This window comes from Euleptes europaea, chromosome 2, assembly GCF_029931775.1.
Source record: "Euleptes europaea isolate rEulEur1 chromosome 2, rEulEur1.hap1, whole genome shotgun sequence".
NCBI classification, from domain to species: domain Eukaryota; kingdom Metazoa; phylum Chordata; class Lepidosauria; order Squamata; family Sphaerodactylidae; genus Euleptes; species Euleptes europaea.
This window is the reverse complement of record NC_079313.1, coordinates 120,378,165-120,402,628: the sequence shown is the minus strand read 5'-3', so window position 1 is coordinate 120,402,628 and position 24,464 is coordinate 120,378,165. Positions and strand designations below refer to the sequence as shown.

Below are 24,464 nucleotides of genomic sequence, written 5' to 3'. Positions count from 1 at the left end.
GTCGGAGACGGAGTTCAATGCAACCAACGTTTATTGTAGGGTAGAACAGAACTGGGGATACATTGGGAATGGTCCTGCTTATATGCCCCCCTGGCCGCCTGTGGCCGCTCCCCCCCTGATCCATGATAGGGGGGGAACAACCTCCCCATGCCCAATGGCGCGTGCTGGCTTAGGGCCAATAGCGCAGCCCGGTTTCAGCCAATGGGGCGAGCAGGGCTAGGAGCCTTTGCCCAGGACTCAAGCTCCTAGGATTTCCCCCTGCTTACCTTCTAACACATACATAACAAAGGGTATTCATGGCTACTAGTTAAAATGGATACTAGTAATGATGCAAACCTATTCTCTCCAGGATCAGAGGAGCATGCCTATTAGGTGCTGTGGAACACAGGCAGGATGGTGCTGCTGCAGTCGTCTTGTTTGTGGGCTTCCTAGAGGCCCCTGGTTGGCCACTGTGTGAACAGACTGCTGGACTTGATGGGCCTTGGTCTGATCCAGCAGGGCTTTTTTAATGTTCTTATGATCTGTAGCGTATGGCCCAGCAAAACTTTTGAAAATTGGCAGTTAAATCATGAGTGCATAAAGATTCTGCATAACTTTGGACTAACCAGAGAATCCAGATAGGAAGGAAGATTACCCTTAGAGAACAGGCCTAGGGCACACGTTTGCAGGTCATAATAACTATTAAAGATTGTTTCGAACTGGTCTCTCTTTGTAACATCTCTCCCCCCCCCCCCACAGGAACACACACCTTTCTGTGGTGTATATGAAACCAGGCCGGATAGATTTTCACTCCAATGCATCTGCTGACTCACAAAACTTATGTCAGAACGGTTTTTTTTTTAATCTTTAAGGTGCCAATGAACTCTTGTTTCATTATGAAAAATAAGTGTTTCTCTGCAGTTCCCCAGTTCATGGCTTAGCAAATTGCCCCCAGATAAGGATTGTAAGTATCCTGGGAGGCTTTAGGATTGTTGAATTTATCCACCCAAGCTTAAGGAAGCTTCCTCAACCACCTGAGGTAAAGTTTTGGTGTGTGTGTGTATAGTGCTGTCAAGTCGCAGCCAACTTATGGCAACCCCTTTTGGGATTTTCATGGCAAGAGACTAACAGAGGTGGTTTGCCAGTGCCTTCCTCTGCGCAGCAACCCTGGTATTCCTTGGTGGTCTCCCATCCAAATACTAACCAGGGCTGACCCTGCTTAGCTTCCGAGATCTGACGAGATCGGGCTATACCATGCTGCCTTCCCTCCTAAAGTTTTGGTAGCCTTCCTAATAAATTTGCTGTAAGTTTTCCCTCCAGCCTCTGTCACTATAGGTGGAATTAAGAGGAAGCCATTAGTGGTAGCATGGATTGTGAGAAGGTTTACAGCAGTGGTCCCCAACCTGTTGAGCTTTAGGGCACCTTTGGAATTCTGACATGGGATGGTGAGGGCAACAACAAAATGGCTGCTGCTAGAGGCGGAGCCATCGCCAAAATGGCTGGTGCAAGAGGTGGAGCCATCATAGAATCATAGAGTTGGAAGGGACCATCAGGGCCATCAAGTCCAACCCCCTGCACAATGCAGGAAATTCACAAGTACTTCCCCCCTCCACACCCCTAGTGACCAGAAGATGGCCAAGATGCCCTCCCTCTCATCATCTGCCTAAGGTCACAGAATCAGCATTGCTGACAGATGGCCATCTAACCTCTTCTTAAAAACCTCCAGGGAAGGAGAGCTTACAACCTCCTGAGGAAGCCTGTTCCACTGAGGAACCACTCTAACTGTTAGAAAATTCTTCCTAATGTCTAGACGGAAACTCTTTTGATTTAATTTCAACCCGTTGGTTCTGGTCCGACCTTCTTGAGCAACAGAAAACAACTCGGCACCCTCCTCTATATGATAGCCCTTCAAGTACTTGAACATGGTTATCAGATCCCCTCTCAGTCTTCTCCTCTTCAGGCTAAACATACCCAGCTCCTTCAACCTTTCCTCATAGGACTTGGTCTCCAGACCCCTCACCATCTTTGTTGCCCTTCTCTGGACAAGTTCCAGCTTGTCTACATCTTTCTTAAATTGTGGTGCCCAAAACTGAACACAGTACTCTAGTTGAGGTCTAACCAGAGCAGAGTAAAGTGATACCATCACTTCGCGTGATCTGGACATTATACTTCTGTTGATGCAGCCCAAGACTGTATTTGCCTTTTTAGTTACAGCATCACACTGCTGACTCATGTTCAGTGTTTGGTCTACTAAGACCCCAAGATCCTTTTCACACACACTACTGCTCAAACAAGTCTCCCCTATCCTATAATTATGCATTTGATTTTTCCTACCTAAATGCAGAACTTTACATTTGTCTTTGTTGAAATGCATTTTATTAGTTCTAGCCCATTTCTCCAGCCTGTCAAGATCATCCTGCATCTTGGCTCTGTCTTCTACCGTATTTGCTACCCCTTCCTATTTAGTATCATCTGCAAATTTAATAAGCATCCCGTCTATTCCTACATCCACAGAATGTCAGGGAGTGACATCATGCATAACTCAAGTAGTAACTCTTCAACATTTCAGGCAGAAGCTCTGTTGAACAGGCTACCTTTTAAAATGAACACATTGTTTAAAAATACACACACACCACTTATCTTCAGTCATGCAGTGTAGGTCCTTTTGGAAGGAAAGACTCTTGGGTGATGTGTCAAAACTAACAGCTTGTCCTGAGCTGCCCTCTAGGACCTATCTGCTCTCCCTTTCCTGAACCTGTAATACTGTGGACAGGTGGTTTGGTATGGGGGAAACTCTTGAACTTGCAGATTCATTAGGCAGGGAGTCTTTCTGTCCTAGAAAAAAATATTTCGAGGCACAGAGTAAAAAAGGAAAGAGGATTCAAGTGGGCAAATGAAAAGAAAACCAAATGTTTAACTTGTCTGTATGTTTTAAACCAGATTGGTCTAAAGTTTTATACACAAATCTGGGCGAGGGTCAGCCATCTTTGGGTAAAAAGCTGACTTTTGGGGGTTAACACCCCTATTTTATGAGGTATGAAAGGGGGGTTCCTCAGGGTACATGTTCAGTTATCTCCAAATGGGAGGGGCTGAGGCTCAGTGGTAGAGCATGCGCTTTGCATGCAAAAGGTCCCAGGTTCAATCCCTGGCATCTCCAGTTAAAAGGACCAGGTAGTGGGTGATGTGAAAGACCTCAGCCTGCTGCCGCCAGTCGGAGTACTGACCTTGATAGAACTATGGCCTGACTCAGAACGAGACAGCTTCATGTGTTCATGGGATGGAGAGAGAGCCTCCACCCTGGACTAAGCTAAGGTTATTCCATGGTCACGTGATGAAAAAATGAGATTGGGTAGGGCATATGCCTCTCAGGTAGGGGCTTCTTGCTGGGCAGAGTGGACTCTAAAGATTGCAACACCTTAGTGAGATTCCAAACGGAAGGTGATGTGTGAATAGTTCTGTGCTTTGGAGGAAATTGCTGGGATCTTGTGATAGACAGAAACAATTTAACATGCCAAAGGGAAGGAGAGGGATACCAGGCTTTCTATTGTTCTCAGGAAGGAACTAATTTCGCCCCTGTTCATTTAAATCAGCATCAAGACTAACTGACAGGAAGGTGAGGCTTAATGGAAAGGGGAGTGGTCTGGTTTGAAATCAGACATGCAAGTTTAAATCCCTAGGAGCAGAAGAAAAAACACAGATTTTTTTTTAAAAAGGCAATTGAAAACATCAGTGCTAGTGAAAAATTCTATAGCTGGAATTCACTGTTCATTAAAGGAAGGCGTCTTTTGCACACTTTCCTCCTTGATGTCCAGGATTTGATGGGAAAATAGTCAAAGGGCACACCAAAAACAGTGGTGCGTTTGGGCAGTAATGAAAGCAGAAAAGGTAGTATTGGATTGGCTCTACTTTTATGCTTCAAATGCTTTTCAATATCTCCTGACTAGGAACATTTTGATTTTTAGTGCAGCGGAAATAGATCTCATAGTAGCTCTTGCAAAGGATCTTGAACTGGAGACGTCACATATGCCAGGCAAATGGTCGTGGTGGATCACTGTTTCCCAGGATCACTGGCATTACTGAAGCAAAGCCAGCGGGGTTATCTGGGTTTATCTTTGTCTGTTAAGCAGTGCCGGATTTACCTATAGGCTGGACAGGCTGAAGCCTAGGGCCTCAAAATCTAGGGGGCCTCTGGCTGAGGTGTATAATATTTTTGTATTTTAAAAGAATATAAGTATTTTAAAGAATATCACAGTAAACTCACAATTTCATTTCCCTAAAAATTCCTGCTTATTCCACAACATGTTTACAAAGTTTGATTATTGCAAAAGTTTTTGACAGTGTTCATTTTAACATGTATGCTCCCCCACCCAATCTCTACGGTATTTAACAATAACATCTTATTTAACAATAACACCTTTAAAGGTGGAATTGTGAATTGCAGAATTTTAAACACCCGTCACCATCCTCAGCTTCACTGAATGTAGTTGAAAACATTCTTCCATCTTCCTCTAACCCTCTCTTCACCTAATAGTTTAGGGCCTCTCTTCATCTAAATCCGGCACTGCTGTTAAGAAGAAGAAGAGTTGGTTTTTATGCTCTAGCATTCACCTGAAACTCTCCTAGAATTTCACAGAATGCCCGGGACATGATGCCATCCTTTACAGTTACATGGCTGGAAATGATGTCACTATGTCACTGAACACCACTCTGGGAGTCACCCCCCCCCAAAAAAAAATCTTCCCCCCATTGAAGAGATGCCTTGCATACTTGGCTTGCCACCTAGAACACAATAGCATCCATCCACCCTGGTGCTTTGGCACGTACAAATGCATAGAATCACAAAAATTGGAAGGGTCTTTATAGGACATTTAAAGGTCCAGCCCCCCTGCTCAAGGCAGGAAATCCAAAGCTTCAGCATCCCCAACAGGTAGCAGTCCAGCCTCTGTCTGAAGACCTTCAGTGAGCAAGAGCCAACCCATCCCTGTGAAGGGAGGGGCTGTGGCTCCTTTCCACAGAAATGATAGGCATGGACGTATGAGTGATGTGGGCTTGTGCTTCCTCTCCCCTGGACCGCTTCCAGGTCTTTCCTCTGCATGACACCCGGAAGTATGGAGAGGGCAAGCACAAGCCAGCGTGGTGTAGTGGTTAAGAATGGTGGTTTGGAGCGCTGGACTCCGATCTGGAGAACCGGGTTTGATTCCTCACTCCTCCACATGAGTGGCGGAGGCTAATCTGGTGAACCGGGTTTGATTCCCCACTCCTCCACATGAAGCCAGCTGGGTGACTTTGGGCTAGTCACAGTTCGCTCCGAACTCTCTCAGCCCCACCTACCTCCCAGGGTGTCTGTTGTGGGGAGGGGAAGAAAAGGCTATTGTAAGCCGGTTTGATTCTCCCTTAGGTGGTAGAGAAATTCGGCATATAAAAACCAACTCTCCTTCTCCTGCCAAAAGTGACATAATCATGTTGTTGAACATCACAATGGCCCCCACATTTCTCCCCTGCTGTTCACTGGAACGAGAACAGGTAAATGGGGATAGAAATTCCACCTTGGAAATTGCAACCCTAGACCAAGGTTGCGCAGCAAGTTTCCAGATCCTAGACCGACACTCTGACTACTGCCACATTTATATCCTTGTGGGATAGCTGCGTCAGTGATGCAGCCAAAATGGCAAAGTGCGCACTTTAGAAACCACGCGTAAATTCATTGCCACTAGACTCTGTTACTTTTACTTACACTCTGTGTTTTTAAAGCTTTATTCTTTTTTCTCACACGCACACAAGTATTATAAATATAATCTTCATTTCCTTCAGAGTATTTCTTCCATGGTTCTGTTGTTTCCAGAATAATCAGAAGCAGGAAATGCTTCTTAATCTGCTTGTTTAAGCTGCCAACGACTTTGCCTAAACTTTGGATGTATGTCTCACCTATTGAAATTAAGTTTCTAGTCTGGCCTTTGAAGTTCTCATTGTTCATTGTAGAAGGAAGATCCTGAACTTCCTGACTGTGGGATTGATCTTGGGTTTTTTTGGGGTGGAATGGGGGCAGGGGAGCCATTTTGGGCAGGTTGCCCCCTATCTTAGAACTGCTCAAGGACAGCCTTTTCAGATTTATAGACAACCTCTCAATTTCTCTCTTGTAAGGAATCTTCCTTTGGAAACAGCTAAACATTTTTTTGTGGGAGCATATTTCCTTGCAACCTTTCTATAAACTGGGCACACTTCAAAATCTGTACCAGTTATGGATACTGTAAAAACAAACGTCTTTTTATAAACAGGAGTCAGGCTCCTTTAAAGAGGTGCATTCCTTTCACAAATCCCTCCAGGGTTGGGTTTTTTTTTAGGGTTGGGTTTTTTTTTAGTTTGTAATCTTTGGACTTTGAGGCAACATGGAAATCTCCTAAATAAATAAATATTTAATAAGGTGGGATTTCCCCGCCCCCCCACTCCTTCACTTGCAACAAGCTTGGTGACCTTGGGCTAGTCACACTCTCTCAGCCCCACCTACCTCACAGGGTGTCTGTTGTGGGGAGGGGAAGGGAAGGTGATTGTAAGCCGGTTTGATTCTCCCTTAAGTGGGAGCAAAAGTCGGCATATAAAAACGAACTCTTCTTCATCATCACCACCACCACCACCAGCAAGAGTCAGTGAAATAAGCACGGTATTAAAAGTATATGACGTGGAATCTTCAAAAAAATTGTACTTTCTGAATTACTGCTGCTACTACCGCATGTACTTAATTTATGTATGCCAAGTCAAGTCAAGTTTATTAATATATTTGACCAGCCAGAAGTTAATCATATTGTCCAACTTGATAAAACTGTAAAAACTGTTACAAATTACAAAAATTGATTAAAAAAACCTGGTATTAATAAGATATACAAAATTAGTGCATGACACAAAAGTGGCTTGCCAACTTAAGATTACTAAAAATATAAAAGTATAAAAGAGTTTAACCGTTTTTTCCCACCCTATTTTTGCGTATTTTTATTGCAGTGGCGCAGAATTTAGCAGTGGGGAGTAATTTATGTATGATTAATTTGCTTCAATTGACATCTGGTTTCAAATAAACCAGTCTATTTATTCCTTAAATATGTATTCTCAGTCATCTGTCATGTGTACTTCTCTTTTATTGTCAATGAAATGTCAATAAAACACTTGGCAGCCCTAATAATCATTACAGTTTAGCAGCAAGGATGCATTCCATGTGGTGATCCTGGGTTTCATTCCATTCTGGCAAGTAAGATCAGGTTACTAGCCTGCCTGCCCTATACTGATGTTAGTTATTTGTAGTGCCTTGCTGGCCTGAAAAAAAGGGAGGTGCCAACTTTTTTTCATTTTATAAAAGGTTCCTGTTTGATGGTCTGAAGAGAACATAAGAAAGGCCCTGCTGGATCAGACCAAGGCCCATCAAGTCCAGCAGTGTGTTCACACAGTGGCCAACCAGGTGCCTTTAGGAAGCCACAAACAAGACGACTGCAGCAGCACCATCCTGCCTGTGTTCCACAGCACCCAAAATAATAGGCATGCTCCTCTGATACTAGAGAGATTTTTAATAGCCAGAAATGCAGACAAGCTGGGATTTACAAATCTAGCTGGATCTCTATATAATACTACTGTTTGTCAGCAGTATTTGTAGTTGAGACAGCAACAAAGGTAAAATAACAGGTTTTGGTCTCTTGGCAGCTTCATGGTTACTTGGATAACAAACCCCTGGGCCTTCAGATCTTCATTGGAACAGCAGACGAGCGGATCCTCAAACCTCACGCTTTTTATCAAGTCCACCGTATTACGGGCAAGACGGTCACCACCACCAGCTATGAGAAAATCATTGGTAACAGCAAAGTACTGGAAATTCCTCTGGAGCCGAAAAACAACATGAAAGCCACGTAAGGATGCTAGTAGGGCAAAGGTCTTGTTTGGAAAGACGAGGAAAGTGAAACCAGACTCTTAGGATCAAGTTAAATAAGAACCTTTGGTCCTCTTTTTTTTAAAAAAAAAAAACCTGCCAGCCCCAGTCTGCTGTTTCGAAGGGTTTTATAGTGGTTAGAGTGTCATACTAGGACAGGGGTCCCCAACATGGTGCCCTGCAATGGCTCCTGCTGACATATTTCCTGGTGCCCACCAAGTGTTTTAGAAAGGGGGCAGGGTAGGGTTGCCAGGTCCCTCCTGGCAACAGGCAGGAGCGGTTGGGAGGCAGGTTCAGGGGGTGGCGGGTGGCGATCTGAGTCCCCACATGATGACCTCACTTCCACTGCGATGCGGAAGCACCAGCATCACATGGGGGGTGCTCTATCATTCTCCCCAAAACTCTATGGAAAGTTTTTGGGCAAAGTGCTAAAGTTGGTTCTTGTAGGTTATCCGGGCTGTGTGACCGTGGTCTTGGTATTTTCTTTCCTGATGTTTCGCCAGCAGCTGTGGCCGGTAGGGCTGTCAAAAAAAAAATTCGGTACAGTTCGGATTCGGCCGAATTTGACCCTTGTGGGTTCGGTACGTGCCGAAGTCCAAACTCCCCCGCTTCGGATCCCCGGTAATTCGGGGGGATCCGGAGTTCGGGGGAAAATTCGGCCGAAGCGCGCCTTCAGGGATTCCCTGAAGGCGCGCGGAGGCCCTTTAAACTGATCTGAGCCTCCCAGCTGGGAGGCGCAGATCAGTTTAAAGGGCAGCCCGCCCCCCTTCAGCGGGCTCCGCTGGAGAGGCGCGGGCTGTCATTTAAACTGATCTGCGCCTCCCAGCTGGGAGGCTCAGATCAGTTTAAAGGGCAGCCCACGCCTCTCCAGCGGAGCCCGCTGAAGGAGGGCGGGCTGCCCTTTAAACTCATCTGTGCCTCCCGGCCGGGAGGCGCAGATGAGTTTAAATGACAGCCGCGCCTCTCCAGCGGGCTCCGCTGGAGAGGCGCGGGCTGCCCTTTAAACTGATCTGAGCCTCCCAGCTGGGAGGCGCAGGTCAGTTTAAAGGGCAGCCTGTGCCTCTCCAGCGGAGCCCGCTGAAGGGGGGCGGGCTGCCCTTTAAACTGACCTGCGCCTCCCAGCTGGGAGGCTCAGATCAGTTTAAAGGGCAGCCCGCGCCTTTGAGCGGGCTCCCCTGAAGGGGGGCCGAATTGGCCGAATTTATTCGCGAACTCCCGAACTCGCTGAATTCGGCCTCCCCGGTTGCCCGCCACTTTTGTGTTCGGATCCGTCCAAACAGAAAATCACCGAATCAGGGGAAATTCGGTTGATTTTCAGTTCGGACCGAACCGAATTGACAGCCCTAGTGGCCGGCATCTTCAGAGGAGTAACACTGAAGGACAGTGTCTCCTCTGAAGATGCCTGCCACAGCTGCTGGCGAAACATCAGGAAAGAAAATACCAAGACCACGGTCACACAGCCCGGATAACCTACAAGAACCAATGAACTCTGACTGTGAAAGCCTTTGACTAAGTGCTAAAATGTTTTGGGGAGAGTGATAAAGCGTGCCCCCCGTGTGATGTGGGCATTTCTGCATCGTGCTGGAAGTGAGGTCATCGTTCGGGGACACAGATCACTCCCCCCACTTTAGGCCTGACATAGATCGCTCCCCTCTTTCTGCTGGCCTGTTTCTGCCCATCAAACATCTGAGTGTTGGCTGGCAGCAGCAGGAATCCCTAGGAGATTGTTCACCATTAGTAGGCACATGGGAACCCTAGGGCAGGAATTCACAATGTGCACTCAGTCAGGAAAAGGTCTGGGATCCCTGCACTAAGATCTAGAGTAACTTCTTCTCTGAACAGGTAATTCTGCATATCTGTATGATGAGGAGTGAGTGATGTAAAGATCCCACAAAACCTGAGACTGAAAAGTGGCAGAATCACCACTTTGGGGGGGGGGGAGTACTGGGGCTCACAGGAAGCCATGCCATTTTATTATGGCACATTAGTTATTCTCATATGGCACACAGCTTAGGAACTGCTGTGCTAGAGGGTATTTCAATGGTTCCCAGATCCATGTTAAGCTGTCTAAAGGACATGCTTCAAGGAGATGCCTCCAGAAGTGATCTTTGAATCCATTGTCCTAATTAATATGGCAGAAAACTCCCAGTTGTTTAGACTTTAGAGAGCCAATGCGGTGTAGTGGTTAAGAGCCGTGGACTCTAATCTGGGGGACCAGGTTAGTTTCCCCAGTCCTCCACATGAAGCCTGCTGGGTGACCTTGGGCTAGTCACAGTTCTCTTAGAGCTCTCTCAGCCCCACCTATCTCACAAGGTGTCTGTTGTGGGGAAGGGAAGGGGATTTTAAGCTGGTTTGAATCTTCCTTAAGTGGTAGAGAAAGTCGGCATATAAAAAGCAACTCTTCTTCTTCCTTCTTGCCTCACAAAGGCACTTTGGAGTAGGGCTTGTTAAGATGAAGGTTTCTGTTTATTCCTCAGCATTGACTGCGCCGGGATCCTGAAGCTGCGGAATGCAGACATTGAACTCCGGAAAGGGGAAACGGATATCGGTCGGAAGAACACCCGAGTGCGGCTGGTCTTCCGTGTGCACATCCCCGAATCCAGCGGCAGGATAGTTTCATTGCAAGTGGCATCGAACCCCATTGAATGCTGTAAGTCACGTTTCTGTTTGACATCATTGGTTTCAGATCTTTGGACTAGGGCCGTCAGATCTGGGTTCCGATCCTCATCCTGCATTGAAGTTCACAGGAAGGCCTTATTGGTTGGTTGGTTGGTTGGTTGGTTTTTTCAAATTTATAGTTCGCCCTCATTCCCAGCCAAGGCCGGGCTCAGGGCGAGTGACAACCTTTAAAATACATAAAACCATAGAACAATAATTAAAACCTCAGATTAAAAACTGTAAACCAGGTGGCCTTAAAGACAATTCAGACGCCACAGTGTACCGGTTTTGGCAGGTCAACCTCCCCCCCCCAGATGTCAAGACTGGAGGTGGGGGAAGGACAGGGAGGCCAGTAATGATGTATAAACTTGCGGCTACCCTCAGTAGTAGGATGGTGGAAATGCTCCATTTTACAGGCCCTGCTAGGGTTGCCAGCTCCCTCTTTGCCACCGGTGGGAGGTTTTTGGGGCAGAGCCTGAGGAGGGCAGGGTTTGGGGAGGGGAGGGACTTCAATGCCATAGAGTCCACTGGCCAAAGCAGCCATTTTCTCTCGGGGAACTGATCTCTATCGGCTGGAGATCAGTTGTAATAGCAGGAGATCTCCAGCTAGTGCCTGGAGGATGGCCACCCTAGGCCCTGCGGAACTCCTTACGGTCCCGCAGGGCCCTGATGTCCCTAGAAAGGCTATTCCACCAGGCTGGGGCCAGGGCCAAAAAAGCCCTGGCCCTTGTTGAGGACAGCCGCACACTCTTTGAACCAGGAACCACCAGCAGATTAGACCTATGTGTGTGGCTTTTCAGCCTGACCTACATCACAGGGTGGTTGTGTGGTTGAAAATGGAAGAGGGCTGAGCAGCGTATGCTGCAGGAGCAGACTGGGAAGTGAAAGCAGCCCTGGAGCAAGTTGAGCTGAACGGCTCCTGCGGTGCTATAAACCAGCACTGTAGGTCCACCCAGTTCAGTGAGGGCTGACAGTGGGCATTCACGGAAGCAGAACTGGTGAAGACAGTTGTTGAGCTGACAGAAACCGCCATGGCTGATGGGACATCTGGTCAAGCAGCAGCAGAGAGGCAGGCAGAGTTCCTGGGGCATGGCTCTGCTCGCTCTGCTTTGGTCACCAGTGGCCCACCAGTGGGAAATCTCTCTGCATGTTAAATGTCCAGTTCGCCCTGCTATACTACCCTGACTTGCTTGGTGGAAAGGTGGAATAAAAACTTACATAGTAAGCGAAATTCTCCCTGTGTGTGCAAAGTGCCGTCAAGTAATGGGCGACTTACGGCAACACCATAGGGTTTTCAAGGCAAAAGGTGAACAGAGGTGGTTTTCCTTTGGCCGCCTCTGCAGTATTGTCCATATATCAGTCTATGCCTTTTTCTAAATTAGTCAATTAAAGCCTAAAACTTGAAAGCTTCTTGTAAATCGAAAGTTGATTGAAATTCATCGCGTCACTTACTCATAGGAGTACTGAATTTGTTAGGGTTCTTCCAGAACAGACAGAAAGGTGAAACACAGTCATATAGTTCAACACACTTTGACTGCTGAAATGAAACCTGGGGATGAGATGGTCTCATTCCGTTTTCTGAACACATTGAGTTCTTTGTGCGTGTGAAGGAAGTTTCTGGAAAGAGCTTTTGCTGCCTTCTCCTTTACCCTGGTTGCCTTCGGCCCCCAGCCAATCCTGGTATTCCTCAGGTATGCAGCATAGCTAGGGTTGCCAACCTTCAGGTACTGGTTGGAGATCTCCTGATATTACAATTGATCTCCAGCTGATAGAGATACTATTCATTGGTAGCACTGTTTACTTGTAAATATAAGCTACTCTGCTCTCCTCACCTATTATTCAGCAATGGTTACTTCCCTAGGGTTGCCAACCTCCAGGTATTATCTGGCGATCTCCTGCTGTTATAATTGATCTCCAGCCAATAGAGATCAGTTCACCTGGAGAAAATGGCCGCTTTGGCCATTGGACTCTATGGCGGCATTGAAGTCCCTCCCCACCCTCCCCACCCTCCCACCGATGGCAAAGAGGGACCTGGCAACCCTAAGTATAGCATGCAGTGGAGGGGGAGGGGGGCTTCGGCCACAAAGGAACATCAGCCAAAATTGCCTTTCTGCTCCTATATGAATTGAACAAAAGTTTATGCAACAGATGGGGTGGAAGATTTCTGCCCGTTTCCCCCTTCTGGATCCCCTTCACATCCTATACAAGTCCTGAGGGTCTCCCACATCTCAGGAACAGCTTTCAGGGGAGGGGGTGCGCAGGGTACAGCTGGAGGAAAGGGACTGTAGCCGAAACCTCTTGTATGAACTTGCGCTGTTCGAGAAGGGCTTGAATCCAGCCCATGATGTCCAGGCAGCACTCCAAGAGACAGCAGGATCAGCCACATAGGTAGAATGGCCGGGGCGGTGTGTGTGTGGGGAGTTCCCCTTCATACACTTGAATAAACTTTGTGTTGGTGGAGAGGGGATTTCCACCATTTGTATCTATGATGCAGAATGCAAACGGCAGTCAGCCAGTTGGTTCTCCCAGGGAGCAAGGTTTCTTGGCCCACTAGCATACGTTTACCCTGTCTGATACCGGGCGGTTAAATCCTACGTGCTCAGCATTTCACAGGATTGGACCTGTAGAAGGGCCTCTATCTTGGCACATCCATAGACTCTCAGTCATTTTTTGCAGGACTTGCGTTGGGGTGTTCGTTTTCTTTTTATCGTTTTGCTCATCCTGTGTGTTTTGTTAGTTACTTGAGCTTTTTCAGTGGTTTGGGGATTTCAGACTCATAACAGACGATTTTCACTTCTTTATTGCATGACTCATATTATGGTACAGAAATCCTGCAGTTACAATAAACTGCTTGAGAAGAGATGCTCGAAAAAGCTCCCACCCCCCTTTGCGGCTCTTGATTTTGGCACACCACTCTCGCTAAGCCATGTCTGCATCAGAGATTCTCCCTGCTCTGAAGTAGTGCTTAAGCCCAAAACCAAACGTTTAAAGCAGATTGCTTATTTGTGGCGGGCCTCCCTTGTCAGACAAGATCTGCTCTGGAGAGGCACGTGACGGCGGTGGCCATCCTCTGTTCTTTATCTCCAACAACAGGCTTTCTTTTCTTTTTAAAAAAATATTTTTTATTATATAAAATATAAAAGAGGTGCGGAAGGAAAACGGGGAAAAGAGAAAGATATAAACATCTAACATATAGTTTAAAAAAACTGGTGATAAAAAAATTCTAATGCAAATCAGGCAAATGACATTACTTTGCATTTCAGTAGATTACACAAATAACATATTCAGAAAATGATCACTGTCTATGTCTAATATATAGACGAGCCAAATAATTATCTTAAAATAAAATTAAAGTTACATTATAATACCACTGACTGTTATCGAATTCTTCACTTTCTATTTATTAACCATGAACCTCAACATAATTATAAAATGGTTTCCAACAACAGGCTTTCAAAGGTATGCTGCCTTTGTCCACAGAGGTTCTGTTAAGCTCTTCTGACAAATAACTGTTGCTAGATCAGTCTTCTGTGAATTTGCCTAATCTGTTTTTTTAATTGTCTGAGCCAGTAACTAGTATAGAAACATGGCAGCGAACTCCACAAGAGTGATGCAGTTCCAAAAACTTTGACGCATCATATAAATAAACACCCCCGTTCTAGTTTGTACACTGCTTGACTCTTGCCTGATGTCGACCTGGTTTGGATCCTCTAATTCAGGGGTGTCAAACATAAGCCTCTTCAGAGTTCTTACCTGGCCCGCAAGGCAGCCACCACCACCCCACTCATGATCTGGCCTGACCAAGTGGCATTTATATCATATCCGGCCCTCATAAATTCAGTTCGACACCCCTGCTCTAATGGATGGAGAGGTGTGATTTCCACCAATTCCACGTTCATGTTTGGTTTGCCTCATGCCATTCCCAAGGGTTCCCTGCCCCCCAGGAGCAGAATTTCAAGAAGAACAGTGGGCACAGAGGAAACGGGCAAATTAATTTCCGCCGACGGAAGTGCCTTCTGTTAGGGAAAGACTGTGTTTGGATCCAGCCTGCAGAACTGACAGTACATCTTTCATTTGGTCCATTTCAGCATCTTTGAATTCACTCATGCAACCTCCACTGCCCAGTCATGCTAGAGAGACCCCCCTCCTCAAAATTACCATCTTGTCTAGATCCCTTTGATGGAGAGTAATTGTTTTTACTGTGAGTTTCCACCTGATAGCTAATTTCACCTGATCGAAACTGGCCCTTCCTTTTGTAACAACTTTCACTGTTGAAAATAAGCCTTACTTAATTCATCTGGACTTCTAGGTCATAAAATGTAGCTTCCTTAAAGGCATTTGAGTGGGCATCTCTCTCTGTCATTTGGTCTCTCTTTTGCTTCTCATGTATGCATTAATGATGCTCCAAATTTGTACATTCCAGCAACTGTTCCCATCCACATCTTGCGGGAAAATGGTGTCTTTTCTAAAAGGGAGCAAGCTAGCTAGAAGCTGTAAACTTGCAGTCCTGTTGAAAAGTTCTTCAGGGTTATAATGCTTCATAGTATGTGAACTGGATGAGAGAACCCACAATTTGAAGTGCATGGGCATAACCGTAAAGCCAAGAGGTGAATGTTTCAGTAGTAACAGTATCCAAGCATCCTCTTAGGTTCGTAATCCAAATCATAAGAAGTGGTAGCTCCACTCTACTCCCTGCTAGTTAGACTTCATTTGGAGTACTGCCCCTATTCTGGGTGCTGCACTTCAAGAAAGATGGAGACAGATTAGAACAGGGTCAGGTGGGGCACCTGGAGATGGTCGGGGGTCTGAAAAACAAGTTGTACGAGGAAAGGTTTGAAGGAACTGGGCATGCTTAGTCTGGGGAAGAAAAGACTGAGGTGGCTTGGTTTGCGTTCAACCCACCAGATATTTGACATCTCATGGAAGAGGGCCAGGACTTCTCTGCTGCTCCAGGACCCAAGGCGAGACCTAATGAGCTTAAGTTACAGGTTGAATGTGAGGAGAAGGGGGAGAAAGTGCATAGCACCAGAGATTGCAAGCAGTTTATATAACAATTAGTAGCTACGCTTAAAACAGAATCGAGCAGGTGCAGAGGAAAGTGTTGAGGATGATCAGGGGCCTGGAGACCACGCTTTATGAGGAAAGGCTGAGGGGGTTGGGAGTGTTTAGTCCGGAGAGGAGGAGGTTGAGTGGGGACATGATTGCTCTCTTTAAGTATTTGAAGGGCAGTCACTTAGAGGAAGGCAGGGAGCTGTTCCTGTTGGCAGCAGAGGATAGGACTTGCAATAATGGGTTTAAATTGCAGGCAGAGAGGTATCGGCTGGATATTAGGAAAAAGTTTTTTTTATGGAAAGAGTAGTTCAGCAGTGGAATGGGCTGCCTAGGGAGGTGGTGAGCTCCCCCTCACTGGCAGTCTTCAAGCAAAGGCTGGACAAGCACTTGTCAGGGATGATCTAGGCTGATCCTGCATTGAGCAGGGGGTTGGACTAGATAGCCTGTATGGCCCCTTCCAGCTCTATGATTCTATGATTCTATACAGTGTAGTTGCTGCAAAAGGTCAAAGTAATTGTAAATTGCGACTGTACTGCAATACATGAATGTGAGGAGAACCTTTGTAACAGTGAGTCGGTCAAGTTTATTAATACGATTGACTGACCAATCACGTGCCAACACATCAAAATTTGCACCGCAGAATCACAGACTGCCCGTACATATAAAGGTGTAAGGTCAATAAAAGCAGTCCCTGGTTAAAATTATCACATTAAAATTGATAAAGCTGTAAAATATTCTAACAATCATTCTCTAATAAAGCTCTGCGTATTTTAATAGCAACAGTGCAGAAATTGGCAGTTTGGAGCGTAAGCTGAGGGTCTTCTCCTAATAGGAGCTTCTTTGCCAAAAGCTCAATTGACTCATCAGGGAATTTACCAAGTAGGGGGGAAATAAGCTTGATCTAACTTCATGGTAGAATGGGCAACATATCAGTGCATGTTGGATGGTTTCAATGTCCCCTGTTCCACACGGACATAACCTCTCTGATCTAGGGATCTTCTTATATTTCCCTTCTAAAACAGCCGATGGTAGGGCCTGGCATCTGGCAAGGGTAAAGGCCTTCCTATAATTATTAGTGAGTCGGTCAACAATGGAACCAGATACCTAGGGCACAGTGGGCTTTCCCTAGCTGCCGAGGCTGGACAGCCATCTGTTAGTAATATTCCAGCTTGCATTTCCTGCATTATGCAGGAGGCTGGGTTTAGTTGGCTTGTAAGACCACTTTTCTGATTCTGCAACCTTGCATCATTTATTAGTTTTGAATATTGGGATCTGGGGGTCTTCTCCTGGGGGCCCACGGCCCATGTTAATGTACTTTCCTCTTCTCCTTTTGCAGCCGGTAGTCCTTGCTGACGATAAACCCTCTCCTGCAGGGATCTGTCAGATGCAGGAATGGTTTACAACATCCCTTAGGGGAAACATCTTGAAATAGTGATTTGGAGTTTGCGTGTTCCTGCTCCTGTCAACCGCTGCTCCTTTGAGATGGTGGTTGCTAGCAACAGAGCCCCCGTTTAGCTCACCTGAGAGTTCCTGTTGATGGGAGCCGATCAGCAGCTGCTGTGAAGGGAGGACCGACTTGGGTAGTGAGGTCATTTCTTGCTGCTTGTGCATTGCAGGGTGCAGCCATCGGTAGCTCGAAGGGAGATTATGTGGGTTTGGAATCGCTCCCAGAGTGTGCAGAAAGCACTGAATAACTAACTAGACACACCTCCGAGGACATCTAATATCCAGTCATGCATGCAAATTGGTGGATTTGAGTGAACCAAGTCCAGCAATAGGTAGAACCAGGAATTGTATTAAAGAACCAGATAATTAAAAATAAAAGTTAAGGGAAACCTCCGTTCAAATAATCAGGTGTTTTATTCAAAAGCACACATTAGAGAACCTCTTATTTACTGCATTCTTATCCTGCCATTTGTCCAAGGAGCATTAGTCACTGTAGAGGCAGTGTTGTCTAGTGGCAAAGAAGAAGGAGAGTTGGTTTTTATACCCTGCTTTTCTCTACATTTAAGGAGTCTCAAAACGACTTACAATCACCTTCCCTTCCCCTCCCCACAACAAGCACCTTGTGAGGTAGGTGGGGCTGAGAGAGTTCAGAGAGAACTGTGACTAGCCCAAGGTCACCCAGCAGGCTTCATGTGGAAGAGTGGGGGAACCATGTGTAGGAGTGGGGAATCAAACCTGGTTCTCCAGATTAGAGTCCGCCGCTCGTAACCACTACACCACACTGGCTAGGATCTGAAGACCCAGGTTCAAATTCCCACCCTGCCAAGGAAATTCACTCGGTGAGTTTGGGCCAGTCACATACTCTTAGCCTAACCTACCTCACAGGGTTGTTTTGAGAATGGAGAAGAGAAGAACCATGTAAGCTACTTTGGGTCCACATTGAGGAGAAAGGTGGGATATAAATAAATTTAATAAGTAAAACCATAGGCAATCCCCCTCTTCATTCACACAAAAATTCTGTAAAGTAGGTTGGGTATAATTAGTGGCCTAAGGTATGATTATGTCATACTGTTTTAATTTGTCTCTGGAGAAGGTCTCTGGAGAGGTGTGATATACATTTTCTAAATCATAATAAAAATAACATCTGTGGCAGTGCAGGGATTTGAACCTGTGTCTCACCAGTCAAAGTCTGACATCATTCACGACAACATTGCTCCATTCTCTTCTCTGTAGGGAATGTCAGCCTTCAGATGGGGCCTGGGGATCCCCTGGAATTATAGATCATCTCCAGTGGTTAGTTCCCCTGGAGAAAATGGATGTTTTTGAGGGGGGACTCTGTGGCATTGTACCCCACTGAGGTACCTGTCCTCCCCACGCTCCATCCGCAAATCTCCAGAAATGTCCCAACCTGGATCTGGCGACCCTAATCTAGCGAGCTCAGCTAGGTGCTGTGTCTTCAAGGTGCCACAAAGCTCCTGTTTTTCCATAGCCAAATCCCTACATGCAAATCCCTTTCTTCTATTTTGGAAGACAAAAGAAAACCCCTTCCAAACAGAATCCATCTGATGAATTTGAGATCTTTGCTTCAAAAGTTATTTTACGCTGGTGCGTTGGGGTCAAATCCTTTTTTAAGCAACTTCCCTGGAAGTTTCTCCTTTTAAATTTTTTTTCCTCCTTTCCAACTCCAGTTCTCCCATAAAGAGAGGTCTTCTGCACTTGTGAGATGCGACACAGTAGTAACTACAGTGGAAAGAAACAGTCAGCTTAAAAAATATCTTCATCTTGGCTGGGCCCTCTATGGTTTTCCCGCAACTGAGAAAGCCAGCTGGTAGACTGTCAACGGCAGGCTGGAGACCAGTTAAAGAGCAGCACAGAACTGTTTTGGTGGCTCCCCAGAGATGCCTCCGCCGGCTGCGCTCAGGCAGCGCACTGCAGACGCTTTTCAGCAGCTACGCCAGTGAACTCTGAAGCCCCGCACATGCATATAGTTTTAAAAGACGTGTTAAAAAATAATAAATTAGGCTCTGCTCATAAAGCCTTTTGTGCGGAGCAACTTCCAATTCAACCGAGTGACGCAAGTGAATGAAAGACATGCAAAGGAGGCTTGTTTTGCATAAGTGCATTCTGTTTGCAGGGTTTGTCGTGAGCACAATTGTGGCAGGGGAGGGGATGTACAGAACAAGCTTTGGAGTGGGACAAAGAGTCGTGTGGGACTTCTTTAATCTGACTAGAGCATGGAGTGCAGGAGCTCAATTATTTATTTAGTTGCTACCTTTATACCCTGCTCCTCACCTTAGCGGGGACCTGAAATGGCTCACATCATTTTCCTCTCCTCTCTTTTATCCTCACAACAGCCCTGTAAGTAAGTAAGTAAATATTATGGTCCTAGACCCAAATGCTGTTATACGCATAGAATTAAAAGTGTAACATAGGTTATAAATATAAATATCATATCTTCCATATGATTGATAATCATTCGTCACCACTAAAATATAGAATAAAATAATACTAAAACAAATGAAAATTAGTAAAAGAAGATCTATAATAATAACTGCTTATGATCCTCCCTGAACCAGTGTAGACCAAGATTTCCTGAACTTTAAGACCAGCCAGCCACATTTTGCCACCGTAAAAGTCATCTCCTGATTCTTATCTGAAAGGTAAAACATTCGACTTTTCCCTGGAGAGCCCTTCATTATTGGAACAATCAAAGCACCCCAAATATGTGTGTAGATTTTACAGTCAAAACCAACATGTTCTAAAGATTCAGCATGCCCCTCTTTACATAAACATTCACAATCCTCAAGAGGAATCCTTTTGTACCTACCCTCTAGAATAGCTATGGGGAGTGCATTATAACGCAACAAGGTAAATGCTCTCCTATAATCTGGATTGTCTACATGGAAGATAGAAGATGCCATGAGGTGGTAGTTCAGGCTGAGAGTGGGGTGGGACTGGCCCAAGGTCACCCACTGAGCTTCCATGGCAGAGTGGGGATGCCAGCCATCTTCCCTCAATTCCCCTTCCTGCTCAGGGGCTTCAAATTGTTGCCCAAATTTCTGCACCTTTCCTTAAATAAAAGAAATATATGCACGATATATGATGACTTCAATCTTCTTGCAATCGTCTTTCTTTAAATCTGCATAAAAACCTCAAGCATTAAAGCATCATAATAGACCCATCCATTGATCATGCGAAGAGGACAGCAAGGTATAGTCCAAGAGTGTCCAATCTGCCTGAGACCCTGGAGAGCCGCTGCCGGTCAGAGTAGACAATACTGACTTTGATGGACCAAGGGTCTGATTCAGTAGAAGGCAGCTTCATGTGTTCATGTGTGTGTTCAATCAAAGATATTTCCAGTACATACATTTCCAGTGTGGTGTTGAGAGCCAGCGTAGTGGTTAACAGTGGCGGACTCTAATCTGGAGAACCGGGTTTGTTCCCCACTCCTCCACATGAACCCTGCTAGGTGACCTTAGGCCAGTCACAGTTCTCTCAGAACTCTCTCAGCCCCAACCTACCTCACAAGGTGTCTGTTGTGGGAAGGGGAAGGGAAGGCGATAGTAAGTTTCTTTGAGACTCCTTACAGTAAAGCAAAGTATAGAATCATAGAGTTGGAAGGGACCGCCAGGGTCATCTAGTCCAACCCCCTGCACAATGCAGGAAATTCACAAGTACCTCCCCCACACACACACAGTGCCCAGAAGATGGCCAAGATACCCTCCCTCTCTTGAATTGCCTAAGTTCATAGAATCAGCATTGCTGACAGATGGCCATCTAGCCTCTGCTTAAAAATCTCCAGGGAAGGAGAGCTTACCACCTCCCAAGGAAGCCTGTTCCACTGAGGAACCGCTCTAACTGTTAGAAAATTCTTCCTAATGTCTAGACGGAAACTCTTTTGATTTAATTTCAACCCGTTGGTTCTGGTCCGACCTTCTTGAGCAACAGAAAACAACTCGGCACCATCCTCTATATGACAGCCCTTCAAGTACTCTTCTTTGTGTCTCTAGAAGGCATGCTGTGGCTGTCTCACCTCCCCAATTAAGCGGGTTCCACATCCTGGGGTAGCAATCAGAAAGGTTCATGCAGAATTTTAAATGCTTTAGCATCTCCAGTTAAAGGGCCGGTCAGCAGATGATGTGACTGACTGTGTCCTGAGACGTTGGAGGGCCACTTCCCGTCAGAGTAGACAGTGCTGACCTTGAGAGCCCGGTGTCCTGATTCAATATGAGGCAGCTTGATATGATAGATCTGCTGACTTACATGTATTCCCTGCCGCCAGATGTGATGATGGGCAGTGGCTACTTTTAAAAGGTCAGGCAAATTCGTGGAGGGTCGGTCTATCCGTGACCTGACCCTCACCATGCCCTGGAAATGATAAACTGTCTATCTAGGCAACCATTAATTTTGTTTTTTTGGGAGTGGGAGGAGAACAGCTGTCTGGCTACAGACAGTAACCCCCAATACGTGTCCAATTTTTGGTACACTTGAACTGGAGATGACTCCCCTCTGGAGACTTTTCACCTGACTGTATCCACAGGCAGCAGTTTCTTCCTACGATCATCTAGAGCTCCGTGTTCTCAGCCCTGGTAACTCCTGGCGCTTGCCTCTGGAATGTGGGCTGTCTTTTCACACCACTAAAGTTCAGAGCTGCTGTAGGAGAAGGGGACAGGATGCAAATGTATTGTTAGTTCCTCAGAACCAGCACAAAATTTTCAGCCACCAGCGCTGTGTGTGACTGAGCAAATATTTCAAGAATTCAAAATATTGTCAAAGGCTTTCATGGTCAGAGTTCATTGGTTCTTGTACGTTATCCGGGCTGTGTGACCGTGGTCTTGGTATTTTCTTTCCTGACGTTTCGCCAGCAGCTGTGGCCGGCATCTTCAGAGGAGTAACACTGAAGGACAGTGTCTCTGAATTCGGTTCTTAAGCTTCCTGTTAGCTGCCATCTGCACGGGCCAAGATTGGACTGACCTGTTTATTTAATTCATTTATACCCCACCTTTCTCCCCAATGGGGACCCCAAGCGGCTTGCATCATTCTCCTCTCCTCCATTTTACCCTCACAACAAACTGGTGAGGAGTGATAAGTGGATCTGTCCTGGGCCCTGTGTTGTTCATCACCTTTATAAATTATTTGGATGAAGGAATAGAGGCGATGTTTATTAAATTTGCAGATTATACTAAATTGGGAGGGGTAGCAAATACAGTAGAAGACAGAGCCAGGATGGCTATTATATTAGGTGCTGTGGAACACAGGCAGGATGGTGCTGCTGCAGTCGTCTTGTTTGTGGGCTTCCTAGAGGCACCTGGTTGGCCGCAGTGTGAACAGACTGCTGGACTTGATGGGCCTTGGTCTGATCCAGCAGGGCTTTCCTTGTGTTCTTATGAGGCCCTGGAGAGCCGCTGCCTGTCTTGGAAGATTAAGCTGACCTTGCTGGACCAATGGTCTGATTCAGTACAAGCCAACTTCATATTTTGATGTGATTGAGCATGTGAACATGAGCATGCTTTACTAGGGTCTAGAGGCTCAGGGTGGAGGAACTGGGCTTGGTTCAGGCAGCAAACCTCTTACCACGATGAAGAAGAAGAGCTGGCTTTTATATGCCGACTTTCTCTATCACTTAAGGGAGAATCAAACCAGTTTACAATCTCCTTCCCTTCCCCACAACAGACACCCTGTGAGGTAGGTGGGGCTGAGAGAGCTCTAAGAGCTGTGACTAGCCCAAGGTCACCCAGCTGGCTTTATGTGTAGGAGTGGGGAAACCAACCAGGTTCTCCAGATTAGCGGCCGCCACTCATGTGGAGGAGTGGAGAATCAAGCAAGGTTCTCTGGATTAGAGCCCTCCACTCTTAACCGCTACACCACGCTGATTATGACACTTCAGAAATAAAATAGACATTTTTCCTTCATGACTCATGAAACCGTATTATTGGTTAGGACTGCACGGGGTGGGGGTATGTTGCAAGTTCTTATTGAGCCCAGAGACATGATGCTCAGATTTTGTCCTTGGGACAGTTGATTGACTTTGTGGTATACAGAATGCTGAGTTAGGCGGATCCTTCCCCTGAGTCGCAACCTCACGCTTCTTGAATTATTATTTTTTTGAGCCACGGACTTCTGGTCTGCCTCTGTACAAATCGCTCTCTTTGGCCGCCTCTCCCCCATTCCTTTCTCTCAGCGCCGCAGCGTTTCCTGAAACAAACGCAGCGGAGGCCCTGATAACCACAGCCCCCTTTTGTTTCTTTTCTGCTGCTGGCTGGGTTGTAATTTTTGGCACCGAGGATCCGTAACATCTTGATCTGTAGGCGGCTCGATAAAATAAAGACAGCAAAAAAAAAAAAAAAACAAACCCTATCCTCGGTGCCATTAACAGGGCTGACACGCTGTTTCGAGGCAAAAGTGAGTGTTTCGTTTTAACGGTTGCTTTCCTGCATTATGTCAGTGGCTGTTGCTATTGAAAGTAAACACCCCGGCTGGATAAGTCAACAGTATTCTGTTTAGACAGCGCTCATAAACTACAGTAGCTGTAGGTTGGCTTTATGGGGTGCCAGCCCCTGAGGGGAAGAAAAGGAATAGTGTGAACTAACTGCCTGTGATACACCTTCCCTGAGCCTTCTAGAGACCGGTGAATTTACTGGGGATTAACCAGAAAGCCAGTTTAAGCCAACGGACCTGTTTGCATGTCCCTTTTATATGGATGGCAACACTGAACCGACCCATGCACCCTGATTTCCTTCCCTTTCTTTGTACCTTTCCACCTTTTTTGGGGGGGTGAAGGGAATTATGAATAGGGTTGCCAACCTCCAGGTACTAGAAGAAAGGGCGGCACGTGGGCTCCAAAAATATTGTGTGTTCAAGCTGGAACACTATGCTATAATTAGCCAACCTCCTTGGCCAATGAAATCTCTGCACCAGCCTCTGTCCATACTGGGACAAAACGATATTGACAAGGGGGCCTCATGTCACTCTGGGCTGGAACCCATCTTCCTGCCAGCGCTCTTTCCAGAAGGGAATTTTCAGGAATTTGTTCAGCTCTTTCGTTTCCCTGTTCTGCATCTCCACAAAGTTTAGAGCCCAGCTTGGCTGGAGCATTTCTTCTGGGGCCAAAATCCCGCCCTTCTGCCAGCAGGGTCTCCGCCCAAATAGAGATACCCCAGTTGTCCTCTGTGGGGGTTCCTGATGACCGTTTGAGTTGGACTCCCACAAACCTTCTCCAGTTGTTCAAGCATGTGAAGTGTTTCCTTTGGCCAGCTTTCTTTTAGATCCTGACATGGCCACAGATAAAAGAAAAGTTGGAAAGCAGTTAAACCTAGAGGTTGACAAATCTGCTTCAGAAGCATCTTCTAAGGAAGGGAAATGGAATGGCCCTTCTGGACTATTTCTGTCAGGTCCAGCCAATGTAGAGTATTTCTCTCTCTTT

The 24,464-nt window shown here is 46.1% G+C and overlaps 1 protein-coding gene across 1 annotated transcript in view; it reads left to right on the top strand.

The window, feature by feature from the left end:
- Positions 1-24,464, top strand: part of NFATC2 (nuclear factor of activated T cells 2) — a 157,492-nt gene that overhangs the window by 41,034 nt on the left and 91,994 nt on the right. The window contains exons 4-5 of the mRNA XM_056844560.1: positions 7,663-7,865; positions 10,363-10,535. Of these exons, the coding sequence (XP_056700538.1) occupies positions 7,663-7,865; positions 10,363-10,535 (376 nt within the window). The remainder of the gene's footprint in view (positions 1-7,662; positions 7,866-10,362; positions 10,536-24,464) is intronic.